Below are 21705 nucleotides of genomic sequence, written 5' to 3' on the forward strand. Positions count from 1 at the left end.
ATAAGTCTATTTCCTTATCACATATCTGGATATGATAAACGCGACATAATTAAAACAATTGCTATTTATTTATGAAATAAAAAAACAAACAAAAAGTTCTTTTCACCGTTTTATCACAACATATATAGATGTCATAGACGCGACATAATTAAAATCTTGTTGTTTTCCCTCTCAAAAGTAGTTGAGGGCTATTTTGTAATTTTCCATCAGTGGAATGTGTACTGCGCACTCCGCGTACCTTAGAAGTCTTCGTATGCCTTTGACATCACATTTCCCCAATTAAATTTGGCAACTCAAAAGCACAACCGACATCCGTTTTCCAAATATATGGCACGTATACATTTCCCCTCTTGTCGACATAAAACCCACCAATGCACAAAATACAACATCCATTGCGATACGTGACACGAACCCACAAATTTCAACCTTTATTCATGATGACATTAGAATTATGGAGTATTTGACATTAGAATTATGGAGTATTACAAAATTGACTATTTTTTTTTTCTTATATTTTGTCCGTACTTTCTTTCACACATGTGTAAGAAATCCCCATCTATAGTCCATCATGAAATAGAAAATGACAAAAAAGTCCCTCAATTTTTTAGCCACTTCTACTTGCCCATCACTTTAATGGTATGGATTTGGTATTTTTCATAATTCACGATGAGTTAGAAAATGATATGAGATTAAATATATAGATACAAACTATCATCCGATAAAAAAACCATTTATAAAACATTATCCATTACACTTAGTTGAGTTTAGGTGGGAATATGTTGTTTGGTAGGATCAATACTCAATAGTACTATATTATGTGGCATGTATATACAAATTAAATTCTTGTATTAATGTTTAGTTTTTCCTTACCAACCAATAAAAAGGGAATTTTCATATGATCACATTTTTTTTTTGAACGATTAAGGTAGGCACAATGTTATCGACAATTACTACATAAATGTTTTAGTTGGAATTAATTAAATTCCATAAAAAATAATAGATGATTTATGTAAAAAAAAAATTGTTACAAAGCACATTGAGACATTGCTACTAAAATTTATGAAGAAATTACATGTCGCTATTTTTTTTCTTTCTAAAAACCCTATAATGGCTAATGCAATGTAGACTCTGATTTTTTTGAAGTTGTATATGCACCACTATTAATAATAAACTTATGAGAATATATTACCATTACAATTGTTTTTACACTACATAAAATTTGGTGCACCCATTGTAATTCAATGCGGGGAACAACTAAGTATATAGTTCAAATTAATGACCTATATTTCCACCTAAAATTTCAATAATCTAGACAAATATAGTTAGACACAATGATTCCCATTAAGTTTATTAGATTTTTAAAGAAAACAAAGCATATAAATACACATCATACAAACTTTATGTCGCAGACATTAATGATACATGTCTAAAACATCAATGTAATAAGTACCCTAAAATCTTGCCTAAAAACAATATTGGTGCACATTAAGTATATTCTGACAAATGATCATCTGGATTTTCTATAATAGACTAAAAGTCTAAAATACTGGTAAAGTATACTTACAAGGGCGAAAATGAATTTATTACGAAGTATTTGGACTTGTAGAGTCAAATGGAAAGAGTTTAAGGAGTAATAATGTAAATAAATCCTAATCAAACGGCAGATCGTTAACGACTTTACTGAAAACCATATTTGACGGCCATCGCTCGTCCAATTCCTCCGTAGAAGAAGAATCGGATTCTCTCTCTCTCTCTCTCTCTCTCACTATATAACCTTTTTCTCACCTGGAGCAGACACTTCTTTCTCTCTGGTGTCTCCGGCAACCGGTGAATAGGTATGTTCTGTGATATCAGTTTCTGCTGGTTGCAATTTTGATGTGTGCAGGTGCGTACATATATATGGATGCAAATGATGCATTATTTGTATATGTCTACGAGGATTGCTTGGGGTTTTCGTTAATTGGATGCTATATATGTCGAAATAATTAGGTTTTTTTAATTTTAGTTTTGTCATTTGATAAATCGACTGTACTATTTGTTCATCGGCAGTTATTTCGGATCTCTACTTGCTATTAAGTGTTTGATTCGCTTTATTTCTAGGGTTACTGTGACTGATTACCAACTTTAAGCTCCTTCATCCTGCAAATTAGCAGACGCTATCTACGCGATATATTTTTTTCTAGGGAATAGTATTTAATTGTTTCTATTAATCAATTTTTTATCGATTATCTGGCGTTTCATTGATTGTAGAGTTTTCTAGGTATAGAACTCTGGTAAAATTGTTGGAGTAGAAAGTGAGTTTTGTTAAATCATTATTGAATTGGAAATTATCTATATTTAGCTCCAAATTGCATGGTGTTTCAATGTTTTAAGCTGTTTCTTGCATTTCTGAACCATACTTGAATCAGAAACATGACCTGTTCATTTACAAATATACCGTCTTTGTAATTAGCCAAATACTTATTTGGCTCTGTTCGTTCATTTATCCTCATTTGGTGTTTTAATTTGATAGGCTCACATCATAAGGTAGTAATAGTACTACTGCAACAGACATATGTGAGACTCTACACTTGTATCTTCTGCTATTTTTGTCTTTACATGGGTCCAGGCTGACATATGCTTATTTGAGCTTGTATTATTGACTGAAATAGTACCAGGACTTCAATATTTAAGCAGAATATCATATGCTTTCCATAATTTATTAATGATTTACTTATCCAAACGAAGAGCTATTAATATCTGAATTATTGTTCAATCAGTCCTTCTGTATTTCAGTAAAAGCAAGTCTCCCAATCCCAAACATCATTAAATGCATCTCATCACTTTCTTATCTTTTCTTAATACTTACCCCTTTAACTTTTACAGTTTTACCATAGTTTGATGCTTAATTTTACTCAATCTCTCCTTTACCCCCAAAAAGTCATCATCTTTAGCCATATCCAGCTTCAATCTTCCATCATTTCAATACTTTTTCTTAACAAAATCATCATTCTCATGAATATTCAGATCACAGAAAATGCTATACTGATTGGCCAAAAAGTAATTGTTACACAATTTGCAAGTGAGTGAGTGAAAATGGGGTCTGCTTGTTGTGTTGCTGCTAGAGACAGAAGAGCTATAACAAATGGATCAAGTAGTGATGTGATCCCAAGAAATATCCGGTATTCTCCATCATGGGGTGTTAGGTGGGAGAATAGGAGGCGTGTAGCAGGTGAAGAAGCTTCCATGACTTGGTATTCTGATACTGTTACTGTTGCCACAAATGACAGGCTGGACAATAAATCTCAAACAACTGTTGGAACTGCTTATGCATCAGAAGAGGGTAGTCCATTGGAAAGTTTTAGAAATCTGACGTGGCAAAAGTCATCACCTTCTGAAGGATATCCAGTTCCTCAATCAGGTAAATTTATCTCAGTAAATAAAATATTATACCTTTCTATATATATTATCTATAGTGTTTGCAATTGCATATATATGAGCTTATCTCATGTTTTTCCACTTGTCCTTGCAGAAGACCAGTCTCTCTCTAAAAACCCAACCAAGTTATCATCCCCATCAAGACATCCCACCTGTTCCCCGGGTCGCCAGGTGTCACACAGCCGGATCCCATCTACAAAGTCCTCAAATCTCTCAATCTCAGAAGAAGGCCCCGGGTCCGGGTGGAGCAACGAATTAAACCGTGGATCTTCAGACGGGTGGTCCATATCCGCACCCGCACCCGCACCCATACCCGCTTCCAGCAACGACTCTTTCGATAGCGAGTCTCTCAACTTTAAAATGGGCCGATCAAGTGGGGGTGTTCCGTCCATTGATATGCAGACATGTGGCGCGTGTTCCAAGCTTTTAACAGAAAAGTCGTCATGGGGAACACAGAAGATTATAGCCAATAATGAGCTGGTGGTTGTGGCTATTTTGATATGCGGGCATGTTTATCATGCGGAGTGTTTGGAAAATATGACGGATGAGATCAACAAGTATGATCCCGCATGTCCTGTTTGTACTTTTGGTGAGAAACAGACTTTTAAAATGTCGGAAAAAGCAATAAAAGCGGAGATGGAATTGAAGGCTAAGATTATTAGTAGGAAGAAATCAAGAACTAGAAGCCGGGTGGTGGATGGTGATGGTGATGATGATGATATTATTATGTTTGATAATAGTGGTAGCAAGAGTAGAAATAAGATGAGTTCAAGCTCTAGCATGAAGAATTCTGTGGGGAAACCAAAAACGCCTTTTTTAAAGAGACACTTCTCTTTCGGTGGTTCCAAAGGGAGTCGATCCATGTCAATGTCTGATAATGATTTTTCCCGGAGAAAAGGGTTTTTCTGGACTAAATCAAATAAGGAGTGACCTCACCTCACCTTTTTCCCTCTAAAAGGTACAATATCATTACCAACATATTATATCATGATATATTAACATGTGGTATTTTATTTAAGTGGGTGATTTTGTTTTAAAAATGATAGGTATTGAGTAGGAGTAGTAGGATTAGCTCCTTGAAGATACTCATTGTAAAGCGGGTTTTGAACTACACATAGATGGTCATGGTATTGGTAAATATACCATAACCATGTTCATGAAATTTGGTATATATAGCTCATTGGGGAAAAGGTAGTATAAACAAAGGAATTCAATGAAACTGGTAGAGAACAGATTCTTTTTCTTTTTCAAGTGGTGTAAGTTTAAAGTTTGTTTCTTGTGTTTTTCTTGCATTATAATTGGAAAAGAAAAAAGTAAAGGTAATTTGAATTTGGTGAAACTCAATTTGTCAAATGTCAACTTCCTTCCTCCTTGTCTACTTTTCATTTTGTTGACTTTGGGATTTAATTTTTGCTTTAGCGTTGACCATTCTAAAATAAATTAAACAATTTTCCTGTCTTAAAATAAATAAAAATATGTACTTTCTAATCCAAATTTGTTTTTTGCCAATAAGTATTTATTTTGAAAACTGACAAGGATATCTACTATTGTGATAATTAATAGATTTTTTATTCTTGTTCTTTTGCATTGAGTTGGATGTGTTGGTTTATTTAATTAAACATTAAACGAAAAATAGTATTGATATGATCTCCATGCTTGAATATATAGCTGAAAATAAGGTGAAAGAATAGACGTGTTAGATATTTTGTTTCTGTTAATTTAAAGATTTTATTTGGTAAATTTGATTTCTTAGGAGAGGTCCAAACTCCAAAAGATCGTAACGAATTGAATAAACTGGAAAAATAAGTTTCTAGTTATTTTAACCTGCATATCTTAAAATCAATTTGTTAATGATATTAATTACATTACTCTATCAAATATAACTATATTAACTATGTGAATAATGACTTTAGAAAAGTAGCGATTAGCAAGTGCAAAAACAATTTGACAAAGAATGTTTCTACATTCATAAACGCTGTTGAATATTTATCACATTTGATAAATAGATATAACAATTTTTGCAAATTTGATTAGTTTTGAACTTATTTTTTGAGTTTTGAACATGTGTTTCCTTAAAAAAAAAAAAAAAAGAACATGTTTGAGACTACATTATTAAATATTTTGAAACTTAGAAAGTTTGGAACTACGATGACCGTCAAACTTGTTCATGAGTTTTGAATTAGTTTTTTAGGCGAGATTCGAACTTGTCACGAACTTCTAACTTCTCCTCGGTATCATATAACCACCGGAATGATATAAAAACACAACTTTGTTGAAATGTCAAAAGAAAAACTGAAATGATGAATTTATAGTAAAAAATTATGATAAATGATGTTAGGGAAGAAAAAAATAAAATTAAAGAATGTTATTAAGTTTTATAATTGTATATTGATATGTATATCATCTCTTAGAGCATATATGATAAATTTTAACATTTTTGGTTTTCTTTTATGACAAAAATAGCTCAGAAAAATTAAAAAAGAAAAAATAACATATTGCATGCATGCATATATTATGTATGGATGTATGTATGTAAGTGTTTGCGCGCACATGTATTTGTTAGGTCGAGGCCGATGGGTATGGTCATCGCACCATTCATGATCCATTAGCCATGTATGCCACTACCTTAGTTAGTACTATATGTAAGAGGGTTGGTGTTCACCAGCATAGTCAACATGTAGGTAAAAGTTGAAAGAAGATGAATTGAAGAAAAAAGAAGAGAGAAGGTCACGTAGTCGGATGTGAAGGGGGGCACATAACACCGCACCACCTCAACATCACTCGTAAAAGGGACGGTGTTAACGTCGTGGTTCTTCATTCAACTCGACATCACGTATGAGTCATGGTGCTCACACCACCAACCATATTGTACTAAGGGGCATGGCCCCCAGCTTTTTTGAATAAGAACATGATAGATCTACTATTAAAACATTATTTATATAAAAATATATATTTTTTTAAAAAGAAATATAAGATGATACTTCTAGCTTTTGAAAGAAAACCGTTATAAAAAATTAGTAATCTTAATCTAAAATCAAAACTTTACAAATCCTAATCATCGTTTAAACTCCTCATATTCAAAAAGCTCACAAATTCTACTATATCTAAACTTTTATAAAGCCCACAAATAACAGAGAAAACAAAGCTAAAATGTTAAAACTAAAAGCCCTAACTGCGACACTCCATTCTCCAATCGCAGTCTTAAAGATGACTCTGGGAACTGTCGGAAACCTTCTCCTCCTTTCGCACATGTGTGTTTAAGAGCATACGGTGTGGGCAACGAGAAGTGGAGTTATGGATGAGGTGGCACCTCATAACACGGTGAACACCCCCCCCCCCCCTCTTTCTCGTTAAGGTGTTGTTATGACATATCTCGTTGTGACGAAGACGAGATGAAACGAGAAGTTTAAATGACTGTTGCCTTTATCAACCAATCAAATCATTTTCTTTCTTTCTCTCTCTACCTCTTAGCATGTTATAACATGGGGAATACCATTCCCCCCTTGGTGTTATGGTGGTGTTATGATTGAGGTGGCAATTGAATTTGGTGTTATAACGTGACCCATACCTAATGCTCTAAGCAAATGCGCATCTTTGTGATAATGATCGATTCTTAGTATAGATTAGATACAATCTCTTCAATTAAGAGGTATACTAGTATAGATTAGTATATATACAACATTAGGGTGAAACCCTAATGTAAGTCTTGGTGACCGTCTTTGTGACAACCCGTTTTCTTGGTGAAAACAAAACCCTTTCTTTGTGAAAGACAACTTTGTGAATATCTCGTGTTCTTTACTTTTTATGTTCTTTGTTTGTTTAAGTTAGTTTACTTGTTCTTTGTTTATTTTACTTAAAGTGTATCCGACCGATACTAACATTCAATTGGTATCAGTGCAGGTTTTTGATACACTCAAGTTATCATGTCGACTTCCTACAATCCCAAGTCCTTTGGCCTCAATAAGATTCCTCCTTTCGATGAGCACAACTTCGCAGGAGGTTGATGAATAAAATGAGCCTTGAGAGTTAAGGATGTATAAATAGTGCACAAACCCTAAATATTAGGGTTTTGGTCCAGGCCACGTACGCCCAACAAACGCTTGGGTACGCCCAACGTACACAAGGAGTTCCCAAAATTTACAAAAATGCCATGCGAGACCAAATTTGCAAACAATACTCATACCAAGGGTCAAAATGTAAAATACCTGGAAATTGAGATGTTACAATAATAACGACTATGAATATAAATATAAGTTACACTTAAAGTATAGTAAGTGTAGCTTAACCTACAAGAATTTTAGCGAAAACCAGAAAATTACACAGGCAGAACTCCGACCTAAAAACTCTTTTTCGTCGAGATCCTAGACTCATTAGAGTTCCACTAAAATATCTCAAGAACCCCAAAAAAACCGGACTAAAATAAGAAAATGTCTCCAGAGAGAAATAAGAGTGAAAATGTGTGAAAATGACGGAAATTTGGGCATGCTTATATAATCATCAGGAGGCGTGTCACACACCTTTCTGAAGGCGCACCGCACATTGGTGCTACGTCGTTCCCCCAGTTTCTTGCAGCATGTGGCAAGTTTGTCGGTCCACGTCACCCCTTCTAGAACACAGGCGTGACGTGCCCCTGCTCCGTGTATGCGCACACGAGTTCGAATTTTTAAAACTTTGAAAAATCATATATTTCCCATACTAGCTCTATTTTCGACGTTCTTTATATCCACACGTAGCTATCGATGAGTATTGCACCTTTCGTTTTCGATTAATTCTCACTTTATATTTAAAGTTGTATTTTTAACAGGCTTAGACTGTTAAAGTCCGTATAAAAATCATAACTCTCTCATACAACTTTCGTTCTCGACTGTCTTTATATCGACGGATTCCTATTCACGAGACTTCGAAGAAGCATAACTCCTTCATACGAAGTCGGATTCGAGCGTTCCATATATCTACGAAATCACCATCGCGACTTCTACAACTTCATCAAGATTATTTATCCTAAATAATCTTCTATCGAAAACGTTAATTTATCGTTTATTGATAAATCTACAAAAAGACTCATAATATGTAGTCTGCAACGCGCATGACTAACGATTTCCCTATTCGAGGTTTTAAATTATAATAACCATTACTTATTATTTCAATGTGTAGCCCAATGTTGTTATATGGTAATTATAAATGGCAAAAAAATCAATAAATAGGAGTAGAAGGAGTTTAATGGCATAATATATATATATATATATATATATATATATATATATATATATATATATAAAAGTTATTGATAGTGAGGTTCAATATCTTTCTACCAAATATTAATACTTATTTTTTTATTTATAGGATAATATAAATGTAGAATGATAAAATAAGATAATGATAAATGTCAAGAAAATCAATAATAGGAGTGGAAGGATAAAATTTTAGGAAATTTTTGTTTTGCTTATTGGAATAATAGTGAAACAATTAATACTTGAGGAGTGGACTGACATAATAATGTGATTGAGGTTTGACGACCCATAAGGCTATCCGCTATGGGGAAGAAGAAGACGCGTGAAGGCTGACGTGGCACAACCCAAGACGCGTGAACACCGCCCCAAACTCCGGTGGGGTGTGTGTGACGTGAGGCGGAAGAGGGAGCCTTTGATTGGTCAATTCAATTTTGGACGGTTGCTTTGATTGTTTCGATCGTTTGTCAATTAAAAAAATGTTTTTATTCTTTTTTTCAAATTCTCTCTATATATACATTCATTTTACACATAAATTCCACTAAAACACACCCATATTACTTCAAAACAAACATACACATTCAACCAAAAAATTAGATAATTTTCCACCTCCGATTTCTTCGTCATCCGATGATAACGATTCTGATGAGGATTTGATTTTGTATACGTTGTTGTCTGCGGCACGAGACATGGTACATGAAAGAGGCGAAAGTTCAAACGTCGAGAAGAAGCATAGAAAATGGATCAACCGGGATCGAGAGGCGGCACATTAACTTTTGGTACGTGATTATTTTGCCGTTGATAGTTTATATGATCTATCGAAATTTGAAGAACGTTTTCGTATTAGTAGAAATTTATTTTTACGAATAGCTAGAGATTTGGCACGTAATTATGAATTTTTCCAATTACGATGGGTATGCTAGAGGTAAACGCGATTTTACTACAATACAAAAATGTATGGCCGCTCTTAGACAATTGGCATACGACATTGCCGCAGACGTATCAGATGAGTATCTGAAAATGTCTGAAACGACGGGTCGAGAGTGTACATATCTATTTTGTGAGTATGTTATAGGGCTTTACCCGTTTACCGTGACATATACTTGCGACATCCAACTAAAAACTATGTCGAGCAGTTGTATGCCGCACATCAAGCTAAACATGGTTTTCCATGGATGCTTGGTAGCATTGATTGTACATATTGGGAGTGGGAAAATTGTCCCAACGCGTGGCGTGGACAGTTCACGCGAGGTGATCATGGGGTGCTGACTGTTATATTGGAGGCGGTTGTTTCAAGTGACCTATGGTTTTGGCATGCATTCTTTGGTATGGCGGGGTCAAACAATGACCTAAATGTGCTCCAAGCGTCTCCGATATTTAACGATATTTTACAGGGTAAAGCACCAGACATGCCATACATTGTCAATGGAAATGAATATAAGTATGGGTTATGCAGTTATCGCGGTCAAAATTTCAATAGCGGTCACATGCCGCTATTTGAGATCACGGTCATCGCGGTGGTATAGCGGTGATATAGCGGTTTTTTAATATTACGTATAATTTATAACTTTATATTATATTTATATAGAATTTATATATTTGAGTATTAATATTATAAGTCTATATAGAATTAATATCATCAAACCTAAAAAGTCATACAAAAACATAACATAATATTCTATTATAACAATATGGAAACTAGGTAATGTCAAAGTGTCAAATAGAGTTTAATTGCATTGCACGGGTTCAATATCGTATTAGTAGGTCATGGATGATTTAAGGAGTTAAGTCCCAAGTCGTAGCCTCATAGGTGTGGGTCGATTTACAAAAAAGCATTAATGGAGTCCGACCATAGCAGCTCAAGTCGTCGTAAGTACAGAAAGAGATAAGAAAGAGAGTTGTCGGTAGACATAGTTGCTTTGAATGCTTTTAATTATGTTAGTTGTTCGGACTTTTTAAAATGAAAGTGTACTGAGATCATTAAGTCTAGTTTTTCATTGACAAAGTAACCAAATGGCCAAAAATGTGAACAAAAATGGAATAGCACCCGTAGCGCCGCTATAGCGGTTATTGAAATAGCGGTAAATAGCACCGCTAATAGCGGTACCGCGAAATGAAAATGCTAAACTGAAAATAAAGGTTCTTGACCTCCGCAAAACGTTATAGCACCGCTATAACGCGCAATTGATAGCTTAGAGTATGGGCACTACCTAGGTGACGGGATATATCCAGAATACGCTACATTTGTCAAGTCATACACATTTTCGGCCGACGATAAACGAAAAATGTTCAAGTTAGCTCAAGAATCTGCAAGGAAGGATGTAGAACGGGCGTTTGGTGTCCTCAAAGAAAAGTGGCACATAATCAAACATCCGACACGAACATGGGACAGGGAAAAATTGACGACGGTGTTGACTGCTTGTGTTATTTTACATAACATGATAATGATAATAGAAGAAGAGGGTAGGGCTATTTGTTCATATACCACACGCGATATACTTAATCCACCTGCAGTAATACAAGTTGACAGCCCAACATACTTCTCAAGGGTTTTGGAAATACAAAACCGTGAAACACATCACAATCTACGACATGATTTGAACGAATACATATGGGAAAGACAATTCCAAGGGCAAAAATGACGATGAAGACGAGGAGGATGACGATGGTGACGACGATGAGGATGAGGACGGTGACGACGAGGCGGATGATGTCGGTGACGACAACGACGACGATTAGAATTTTTCTATGTTTTTTAATTTTTATTTTATTTAGACAATGTAAGGTTTAATTTTAGTAATTTAAGTTTTAAATTTCTATGTTTTTAATTAATAAAATGTGGTTTTATTTTTTTATGTTTTCAAAAAATTAATTTATGTTATAAATTATGTTTTTTATTTAATATAATGTTAAAAAAAATAAAAAAAATAAATAAATAAAAGAATTTATGGAGTGGTAACCATTTCAATGTTTAGTAGGTTGGTGGAAGCTGACGTGACGCAGAGGTAACAACGTTTTTTCGATGGGTTGGGTGTGACCACTCGCCACAACCTAATAGAAATGATCCAAACCTGCAGCCCACGCATTTGACGATAAACTATAGACGTCAACTCAAGGATCATTTGATTCATCGTGCCTCGAATTCGAAGTCACCCATGGAATTTACGGGTTAGTCAAACATATCGTATGGCATCTTAATTTGAATTGAACAGAATCAATCAACCAATAAATTAGTTTGTTGACATTTTAGTTAGGTTATTTGGTAAAATGTTTTCATTGATTTGATGTTCACATGTTTAATTTTCAATTTTACAAATAGATAGGTACAACAAATAAACATTTCGTGTTCCAATCTCATCCGTATCCAAAACAATATTGATGACTCATACTCACTTGACATGTTAAAAGGTTCGTCAATCTGTCAACCCTCGGATTGATATTGAACTGAAGTGAGTCATGGCAATAACATGTATACGTGGCACACAAGTTTCAATAATTCGACAAACACTATGATACGTGTTGCCTCAAAGATTAATTTACATGCATGCACAAAACGGTGGAGTTAAGTTGTTTTTTTTTTTTTTTTTTTTTTTTTTTTTTTGTCTGTTTGTGGATAAGACGACACACATCGGCCCCATAAAACCCGCAACTACATGTACTCTATCTCCATTGCTTCGACTCTCTAAATTAAACTAACGTATAGCGTGTTTTCAAATTTCAATCATCTTCAATCAAAAATGCAAGAAATACATGATGAACTCGGCCGCCCTATTCAGCTTACCGACGAGTTCGGCCGCCCTGTTCAACTCACCGACGAGCATGGTGTTCCCGTCAAAATCACCGGCGTCGCCACTACTCAGGGTCACACTCGCACCACCATTGGATCAGAGCTTCATGACAAGATCACGCCCGGCGTCGCCACCACTGATCAGGGTCACAGTCACACGACCATTGGATCAGAGCTTCGTCACAAGACGATGCATGACCAGACAACCGACACCACCATGGGCTCCGAGACGCATGGCGGAACCCACTTCGCTCCGACACCGATCGATTACCTAAAACATGGCGCCGGTGCAGTCGCTGGTGCCGGTGCAGCAACTGTGGGTGCGGCAGCCGGAGCTGCCAAGGGTGCTGTAACCGGCGGTGGAGCACCGGTGAGCCATACCCAGGCTCATGGTGCTGCAGGTGGCGATGAGAAACAGCTGGAACATGAATCACCCAGCTCTAGCTCCCCTTCGGTAAGATCAAGCATTCAAACTAATTTAATTTTCAGGTTCGATTTTTATATATAAGCTGCTTGTTTAAAAAACATTGGTTGGCAGTCTGAAGATGACGGAGAAGGAGGGAGGAGGAAGAAGAAAGGTTTGATGCAGAAAATTAAAGAGAAACTTCCTGGACGCCACAAGAAAGAGGAGAAGCAGGCAACCGCACACAGCGCCAACACCAAAGTAAGCAGCGCCGGCGCAGGTCCGGCGGGTATAAGGGTGGAGCATCATGACGAGAAGAAAGGTCCTATCGATAAGATCAAAGACAAATTTCCCGGCACTCACTGATCCACTCTAGTAATTTTTATCAAATTATCATCTTTTTTCTTTTAATTTACATGTGTTTATCTACAGTGTGTAACTAGATTTTAGATTTTCGATACTATTTGTTGTAATAATTAAAAGAATTCTGTACGAGGTGTAATATAGTATTAAATACCTTACTATAATGCTATTTGTATAGCAACGTGTTTTAGATTTTCGATGCTATTTTTTTTTGTAATAATTAAAAGAATTTGTATGAGGTGCTAGTTGTGATTAACCCATATAATGGTTAATTTAAAAAAAATAATTTAAATATAAAGATCAAAGTGACCTTTAAAGAAAATTTTGAATTTATAAGAAAATAAAAAAAATAATAAATTATTATAATGAGAATGTTTTTTATCTTTTAAATTTAAATAAATACAAAAAGTTAATGAGTTTTAATTTTGAAAATTTTAAAATTAAAAAGTAAATTTATTAATGATATATATTTATTATTATATTTATTACGATTACTATATTAAAATATTATATGAAATTTAATAAAATAAAAAAATTCATAAAATGACATGTGGAAAAAAATAATTCAAAATAATAATAAAATAACATTTAACAATTTGAATGAGAGTGTGACAAGTGACAAAAATACCTTCATTTATTAGAAATGATTAAATAAATACTATAGCAACGTGTATGTTATGCTATTATTTGTTTTTATAGCGGTAATAAAATTTCACTGATTAAAAAAAAATGGAAAAAAAAACAATCCTCTTTCTCTCAAAGAGGATACCTCAATTGTTTCCTTTGGACATTTGGACATAGAGCATCGATAACACATGTCCAAAGAGCATCGATAACACATTAAATTCATTAGAATTTAAGATAACACATATCCAAAGAGCATCGATAACACATTAAATTCATTAGAATTTAATAGAGTGACACATTATCGTTTTCCTCTCTACATAACTTTATCAAAAATTTCTTACATTATCGTTTTCCTCTCTACACAACTTTATCAAAAATTTCTTACATTATCGTTTTCCTATCTATACAATTTCACCAAAAAAATCTTACAATGCATTGAATTTTTTAAAAAGTTAAATTTATAGGATCGTGATTAAAAGGTTTGTTTTTTCAGTTGTCATTTAACTTTATATCCATTCAATGTTAACATGTCATTCTATAATTGTAGAGTTTAATCTATTAGTTTATAAGACCGTGATTAATTTTTTTTATAGTCATTGAAATTTATATTCATTGAATGTCAACATAAGTACATGAGATTTCATAATGGTAGAGTTAAATCTATTGAATGTCAAGTATACATGTCACCTCATTAAACTCTCTCATTTAACTATGTATTACGGATGCTTTAAGACGGAATTAGATAAGGTAGAAATACGATAGTTTAAGAATATATAAGATTTGTCTTTTTCTGAAAAAAAAAATATAAATTAAGAATCATAACCAAACCATGACATTTTATAGTGGTAGAGTTTAATCTATTGAATGTCAATTAGACATGTCACCTCATTAAACTCTATCAATTAACTATGTATTACGAATGCTTTAATACAGAATTAGATAAGGTAGAAATACGATAGTTTAAGAATATATAAGATTTGTCTTTTTTCCAAAAAAATATATATAAATTAAAAATTATATCCAAACCATTCTGGATTTTGGATAGCTAAAAACTATTTTGAAAATTTAAAAATGTATGTGAGATGCAACGAACTGTTTTGGAATATATATATATATATATATATATATATATATATATATATATATATATATATATATATATATATATAGAGAGAGAGAGAGCTAGGTTCAGGTATTTAAAGTAATTATTGTGTTATTGTATGCATAAATGTGGGTCAATCAAAATTTAAAATAAAAATAAATAATTAAATAAATAAATAAAGGTAAATAGGTAATTTGATAATTAGTTTCCACAAATAATATCCTATAATTATGGTAACCATTGACTTTTTAAAACACCTCCAATGTAAACCGTAACCCTAATCAAACCATCTCCAACCGTCACCTCCATCCTTATGCCTCCCACCACCGGCCGCCACCCTAAACTCTCTCATTTAACTATGTATTACGGATGCTTTAAGACAGAATTAGATAAGGTAGAAATACGATAGTTTAAGAATATATAAGATTTGCCTTTTTTCCAAAAATATATATATATAAATTAAGAATCATATCCAAACCATTCTGGATTTTGGATAGCTAAAAACTATTTTGAAAATTTAAAAATGTGTGTGAGATGCAACGAACAGTTTTGGAATATATATATATATATATATATATATATATATATATATATATATATATATATATATATATATATATGTTCAGGTATTTAAAGTAATTATTGTGTTATTGTATGCATAAATGTGGGCCAATCAAAATTTAAAATAAAAATAAATAATTAAATAAATAAATAAGGGTAAATAGGTAATTTGATAATTAGTTTCCACAAATAATATCCTATAATTATGGTAACCATTGACTTTTTAAAATCACCTCCAATGTAAACCGTAACCCTAATCAAACCATCTCTAGCCGTCACCTCCATCCTTATGCCTCCCACCACAGGGCGCCACCCTACCCTCTTGCTCCTCCGACCACCGTATCCACCGCCATGTCGAGGGTTGTTGTTGCTATCTTTTCGTGAAGGCTGAAGATAGAGACCGACGAGGGGTTGCGCCATTTCAATCGTGTGTAAGGAGGAATGCACCACAGCCGCCTGTCGCTGCAGTTGCTGCCGCTCGGAGACGCGTCCATCGCCGGATGCCGCGACGTTCTTGCCTGAGAAGGGAGCTGTGGGGGAGCCGCTGCCATTGGTCGAAGTCCGTTGTCATCATTCTTCTTATTCTCTTCTTCCACTAGCTGCCACCTTTGTCAATGACCTTCTTCTTATATGTAAAGTACAAAGTGAAGGTAGTTTGTCACTATTTTCATATCAAATTTACTTCTTCTTATATGATAAAAATCAATTTGTTTATGTAGATGATTCAATGGATGATATTGGTGAGATTCCAATTCTATTGGAATGGAATCACGAATTCCAATTCTGTTGGAATGGAATCACGAATTTCAATTCTGTTGGAATCACAGAAGTTGATGCTTGAAGAACGGACCACAAAATTGAAAGTGATTCTAAGCAACATTATTCTTTTAGAATGTATTAGTGTCGTTGTTAGATTTTGATGTTTTCTTTCCCGTTTTGAAAGTTTTTTTAGTTTTATTCTTTAACAATAAATGTAATTCTTAACAATTGTTACCCGTATTCTATAAGAATTAATGTGTTTTTTTTATTCTTCAATTGACTATTCAAGAATTTGTTATTCTACAAGAAGTTTTTAAAGTCATGATCAAGAAATAGGTTCAAAAATATTTTTATTATTTATGGTTCAAATTTTTTTTTTATTTTTGAATATACTCATAAATATATTCTATCAGAATGTCCGAATTAAAAAAATTATAATTCGTAAAATCGGATTTTTAAAATTAATAGAATCTATGATCCCTTAAAAAATGCAATTTTCCTTTATTAAATCTATATTAATTGACTAAATTACCCTTGTAATTAATTAAGATGATATTTTTCAATTATATTTAATTCAATAATATATATTAATCACTTTCTTAAAATAAGTAAATTTGATTGGCCCACATTTATGCATACAATAACACAATAATTACTTTGAATAGAATAACGTAAGCATATATATATATATATATATATATATATATATATATATATATATTTGTTTTTTATGAATTTTAGCTCTTCTTCGCCATATTATAAGGTATTAAACTAGTAATACCTTGATGCCCAAGACCAAACAAAGGAGGTACAGGAAAAACTGTGACAAATGATTTTATTTCTATAGATCTCTCTAAACTAACGAATACATGTCCTTATTTATATTATTGAAAGCAGTAACCTAAACCAATACGTAATACTTGTTAAGCAAGCAGTCAACTTCCTAATCTAAATCAAATACTTAAAATAGAAAGGGTTTTCCCAAAATACTCATGCACTCATAAATTCGATTAACCCAACAATCACCCCCTTAATCGGATTGGTCATACCTCTCGTTCACAACAATGTTGAATCACCTTCTTCCTGAACCATCCCGACTTTTCCCGGACACCCGAACTCCATCTCGGTCACGTCCAAAGTCCTCCTTATTCTTTTGATTGTTCACAACACACATAACATGTAACATGACATCCCGTTGGATACGTTCATTACCATCTAGACTTTTCCCGGATTCACGACCTCTCCCCGGCCAGATCCAAAGCCATCTGATTTGAACTTCCACCGCCATAATGTTGACACCGTGTTGTTTGTCAATTCCTTTCTTGTCCTGACAACCATATCTTTGTCGATCGCTCCTAATCTGATAGATTCTTCCACCGAACGTCTCCGGTTCAATCATCTCCCATATGTCGTGTGGACCCATAATCGCCTTGACTTTGATTACCCACACTGGATAATTCGTTGGAGTCAAAATCGGAACTTGAAACGTCATCGGACCTCCTTCTTTAACCGTCGACATCCTATTCTCTCCTTTGACAACCATGATCTCTTTAATCAAGCTTGTTCCGAGAGCACTCTTCCACCGAGCAACAAGACAAGGTGACAACCACCTTTACCGTCTTCTGTCACCCGCAAAACAAATCGAATCAAAGTCACCCGCTTTAATGTCTTCACATTCGTTTATTCTTCGCCTTCTATTTAGTCTCTCTCTACCTTAGAACAAGCCCCACAGCGAAAGGCTACCATTTTCTTGAAACCGAATCTCAAACCATCCGCCCTATGTATTCACGAGCCCTAGGCTCTGATACCAAGTTTAAGGTATTGAACTGGTAATACCTTGATGCCCAAGACCAAACAAATGAGGAACATGAAAAACTGTGAAAAATGATTTTATTGCTATAGATCTCTCTAAACTAACGAATACATGTCCTTATTTATACTAATGAAAGCAGTAACCTAAACCAATATGTAATACTTGTTAAGCAAGGAAACACTTTCCTAATCTAAATCAAATACTTAAAATAAAAAGGGTTTTCCCAAAATACCCATGCACGCATAAATCCGATTAACCCAACACATTTCGGATTAAAAAATTGAAGCGATGTGTTAAGTGGGAAAGAGGATGTCATAATTGTGTGAAGTGGAAGAGAAGATTTATAAATTAAGGAGGGGAAGCATGAGTTCGACACAAATCATGAAGAAAGCTAAAAATTGTTGTTTAATGAGTCTGCCTTGTATTTGGTAGTTGGTCACGTACAAGACCTAACAAAAACATAGTAATTTTAAGAGATAAACAACTAAGGCTGCTGCATAGCTATATAGAGATCTTGGTGCTTCGACTAATCTTCCAATCTTGAAAAACACTTTCAATAGACTTTCACTATCACTAACATTCTCTTTAGCAAGGTCAATTATAGCTAAGTCCCTGATTTCACCATGCATCGGTAAGTGCACCCTTCAAAACATCCAACTGCTTTGCCCTTTTGTTATAGTTCTGAACAAATACAAGAAGTTTTATCTTTAAAATCAAAGTTCATGATACTTCCTTTATCAGATTGTGCCTAAGAAAAAGAGGCAAATCTAGGTAAGGATGGGATTTGGCTTGCTCTCGTTGAGGGAGGTGGGAGTTGAAGAAGCCATAGTAAAATATTAAAAATAAATGCTTAAGTTTTGAGCAAGGTTCTAAAAAATTTGTCATGGCTTCAAGGCTTGTACTTGACGCCTTACTTTATGAAATTGTCGTATTAAGTCTATATGTATATAAAAATAAATAATAGTAAAAATATATATACAAAATTACCGTCTTAAGTCACACCTTACAAACGACATGACTCTCTACGACTTGTAAAAGTTTGAGGTTTGACATGTCGATGAACAAATATTGTGTGGATGTAAGAATTAATATGAACCAATCATTTTAATTACTAAACTTTATTAATTAATTAAAGATATAAGAGTAATTTGGTAAATTAACTTTTATATTAATTATTTAAATTTAAACAAAATCCTATTATTGTGGTAACTCTATATTCTTTGAGCCTATAATTATGGCATCTAGCTAACAATTTCTAAACATTTTTAGCACCATCGCCTCTCACTGTCGATTGTTCATAAATTTCATTATCATAAAAACCCTAATGCCGTCGCCACCAAAACTATTGTCTTCACAACAAGACATGTTACGATTTCGAGGAAAAGAGAAGAATTTATTTGTGTCTTGCTGAAGTCAAGAACAAGAGGTTGGGAACTGACTCAAGGTTCGTGGGATTTTCTAATTTTTTTTTGTTGCAGCTCATCATCCAAGTAATTGACAGAAAAAACAAATTTCTGGGGCGCCTACTGTTAAGTTAGTTTGATTTTTAATGTTTCTTTTTTCTTTTTCCAAAATCAACGAACATTTTTATGTTACAATATATTGAAAGTTGGGTTTTTTTAGTAATATTCTTTTTTGTGTGTGGGACCTTAAGTGTTAAACGAAAATTGAATGAATATGATCAATATGTTTATTTCGATGCAGTGGATGTGTGTTATTTTTAATTATAATTTTTTACATGGGTTTTTTATTAGAATTTTTTATGGGTTCAAGGATATTAAGGTTGATGATGATATCATGAAAGAATTTTCATACCCCTTTTGCTTTAAATATGTTAACCATTGATGATGTTATAAGAAGGTTAATCACCAAACATAATATCATAATATGTATTTTTTCTCTAGACATAGATATTGTTTTTAGTTTTCTTTTATCATTTACCCATAATTTGTATCTTTTTTCGGACATAGATATTGTTTTTAGTTTTCTTTTATCATTTACCTGCGGCTAAAGTTTATTTTAATGTAATTTCTTTTGGTTTATACATTATAACTATTTTTTTCTTAGGCACATTTTGTGTTAACATGGTCTTTTCGTGCATTGATATCTTACATGTTTTGTTCCTTGTGTATATTTGTGGAAAAGTTGCCTCCAAAATTAGCAAGTGACAAATAGTTCAGGGGTTATTTCAGTAACTTATCATTTACTATTCATAGTTTGACTATGAATAGTAATATATATGTGAATGAAAGAATGGACGGTGAACTCTTTTGTTAGGCGCATTCAAAATTTGACTATGAATAGTATATGTGAAATTGAATAATTTGAAGGCGCAGATATAATTAATAGGCGCCTACAATTTGGACGGCATTTTATTTTGCAATTGGTATTCTCTTTGGCTATAAATAGCCTGAGCCAGAGAAGTTTCATAACAACCAAAAAATTATCCAAGTATATATAGAAAAGTATTACATATATATACTGATACACCACCGTGTATTTTAGCTCTCCCACTCTATTTTGTAATCTCTTTCATAATCCCTGTAAACACTGCAAATTATAGTGAATTGTTTCTCGGCTTCCTCCGCCCGTGGTTTTTTCCCGATTTGGGTTTCCACGTAAATTCCTGTGTCTCTATTCTATTTATTTTATTCGTATTACGTTGTGATTATTACGCTTTGATAATTTTTGATCTCATTCCGCATTGAGCTAATATTATTTAAGTCAATTTGGATCCGTCGTATTTTACAACAATTGGTATCAGAGCATCCAGGTTGTGATATTAGCTTGTTGGGATCATTTTATCAAGTAATTAATCATATCTTCGGTAAAATACGATATTCCACTACTGGATCGTAACACCCGATTTCCGTTGTGGCAAGTAAAGATGAGAGACATTCTCATTCAGATGGATTTACACAAGGCGCTATTGGGCTTCAATAAGATGCCCGATACATGGACCGAAGAAGAAAAGGAGATGAAAGATCTGAAGGCTTTATCCCATATTCGTTTGCACTTGTCAAACGATGTTTTGCAAGATGTTCTAAAAGAAACGTCAGCGGCTTCTTTATGGCTAAAGTTGGAACAACTGTTGATGACCAAGAGCTTACCAAACAAGTTGCATTTGAAGCAACGGTTGTTCAATCTCAAGATGATTGAAGGAGGCTCTTTAACTGAACATATATCCACATTTAAAGAGTTAGTAAATAACTTAGAGAATATGGATGTTCAGTATGAAGATGAAGACTTGGCTCTATTCTTACTATCGTCGTTGCCAGAATCCTATAGCCATTTTCGTGATACTATTATCTATAGCCGTGACACTCTAGTTTTAGATGAAGTCTATACAGCTTTGGATTCAAAAGAGAAGATGAAGCATATTACTGGTGGTGGTTCAAGTGATGCTAAAGCCGAAGGTTTGAATGCCAGAGGAAGAACAACAGAGAGAAGTAGAACTTCTCAATCTTCCAACAGAACCAGATCCAAGTCAAAAGGCAAACGAAAGTTTTGCAACTATTGTCACAAGAAGGGACATGTGCTTGAAGAATGCTTCAAGTTGAAGAACAAAGAAAAAGAGAAGACGACAGCAAATGGTAAACAAGCTAGCACTTCGGGTGAAGCCGATCTAGCTGAGGTCGAAGGTAT

General features: G+C 33.8%; 2 protein-coding genes across 3 annotated transcripts; both read left to right on the forward strand.

Annotated features, from left to right (window-relative positions):
• Positions 1–1702: 1702 nt before the first annotated feature.
• On the forward strand, positions 1703–4756 carry LOC145115721 (uncharacterized). Of its 2 annotated transcripts, none has more exons than XM_079052074.1 (4): positions 1703–1835; positions 3007–3400; positions 3512–4375; positions 4464–4756. In XM_079052074.1, the coding sequence occupies exons 2-3, from the start codon at positions 3076–3078 to the stop codon at positions 4345–4347; spliced, it is 1161 nt and encodes a 386-aa protein (XP_078908200.1). In that variant the 5' UTR covers positions 1703–1835; positions 3007–3075; the 3' UTR covers positions 4348–4375; positions 4464–4756. The 2 variants fall into 2 exon arrangements, with proteins under 2 accessions (XP_078908200.1, XP_078908201.1); XM_079052075.1 differs by having other exon boundaries at positions 1708–1885.
• A 7562-nt stretch (positions 4757–12318) lies between these two features.
• Positions 12319–13375, forward strand: LOC145116299 (uncharacterized). The gene is made up of 2 exons (XM_079052648.1): positions 12319–12886; positions 12971–13375. Exons 1-2 carry the CDS (start codon positions 12383–12385, stop codon positions 13199–13201), a joined length of 735 nt encoding a protein of 244 aa, XP_078908774.1. The 5' UTR covers positions 12319–12382; the 3' UTR covers positions 13202–13375.
• The last annotated feature ends 8330 nt before the right edge of the window (positions 13376–21705 follow it).

Source organism: Lactuca virosa, chromosome 5 (assembly GCF_052849685.1).
Source record: "Lactuca virosa cultivar CGN04683 chromosome 5, Lactuca_virosa_CGN04683_v6, whole genome shotgun sequence".
NCBI lineage: Eukaryota > Viridiplantae > Streptophyta > Magnoliopsida > Asterales > Asteraceae > Lactuca > Lactuca virosa.

Bases quoted from the DNA above. Each gene is read 5' to 3' on its own strand.
- LOC145115721 (XM_079052074.1), top strand. From the start codon at position 3,076: ATGGGGTCTGCTTGTTGTGTTGCTGCTAGAGACAGAAGAGCTATAACA. The intron at 3,401-3,511 runs GTAAATTTATCT...TTGTCCTTGCAG, and splicing joins ATATCCAGTTCCTCAATCAG to AAGACCAGTCTCTCTCTAAA.
- LOC145116299 (XM_079052648.1), top strand. From the start codon at position 12,383: ATGCAAGAAATACATGATGAACTCGGCCGCCCTATTCAGCTTACCGAC. The intron at 12,887-12,970 runs GTAAGATCAAGC...ATTGGTTGGCAG, and splicing joins CCAGCTCTAGCTCCCCTTCG to TCTGAAGATGACGGAGAAGG.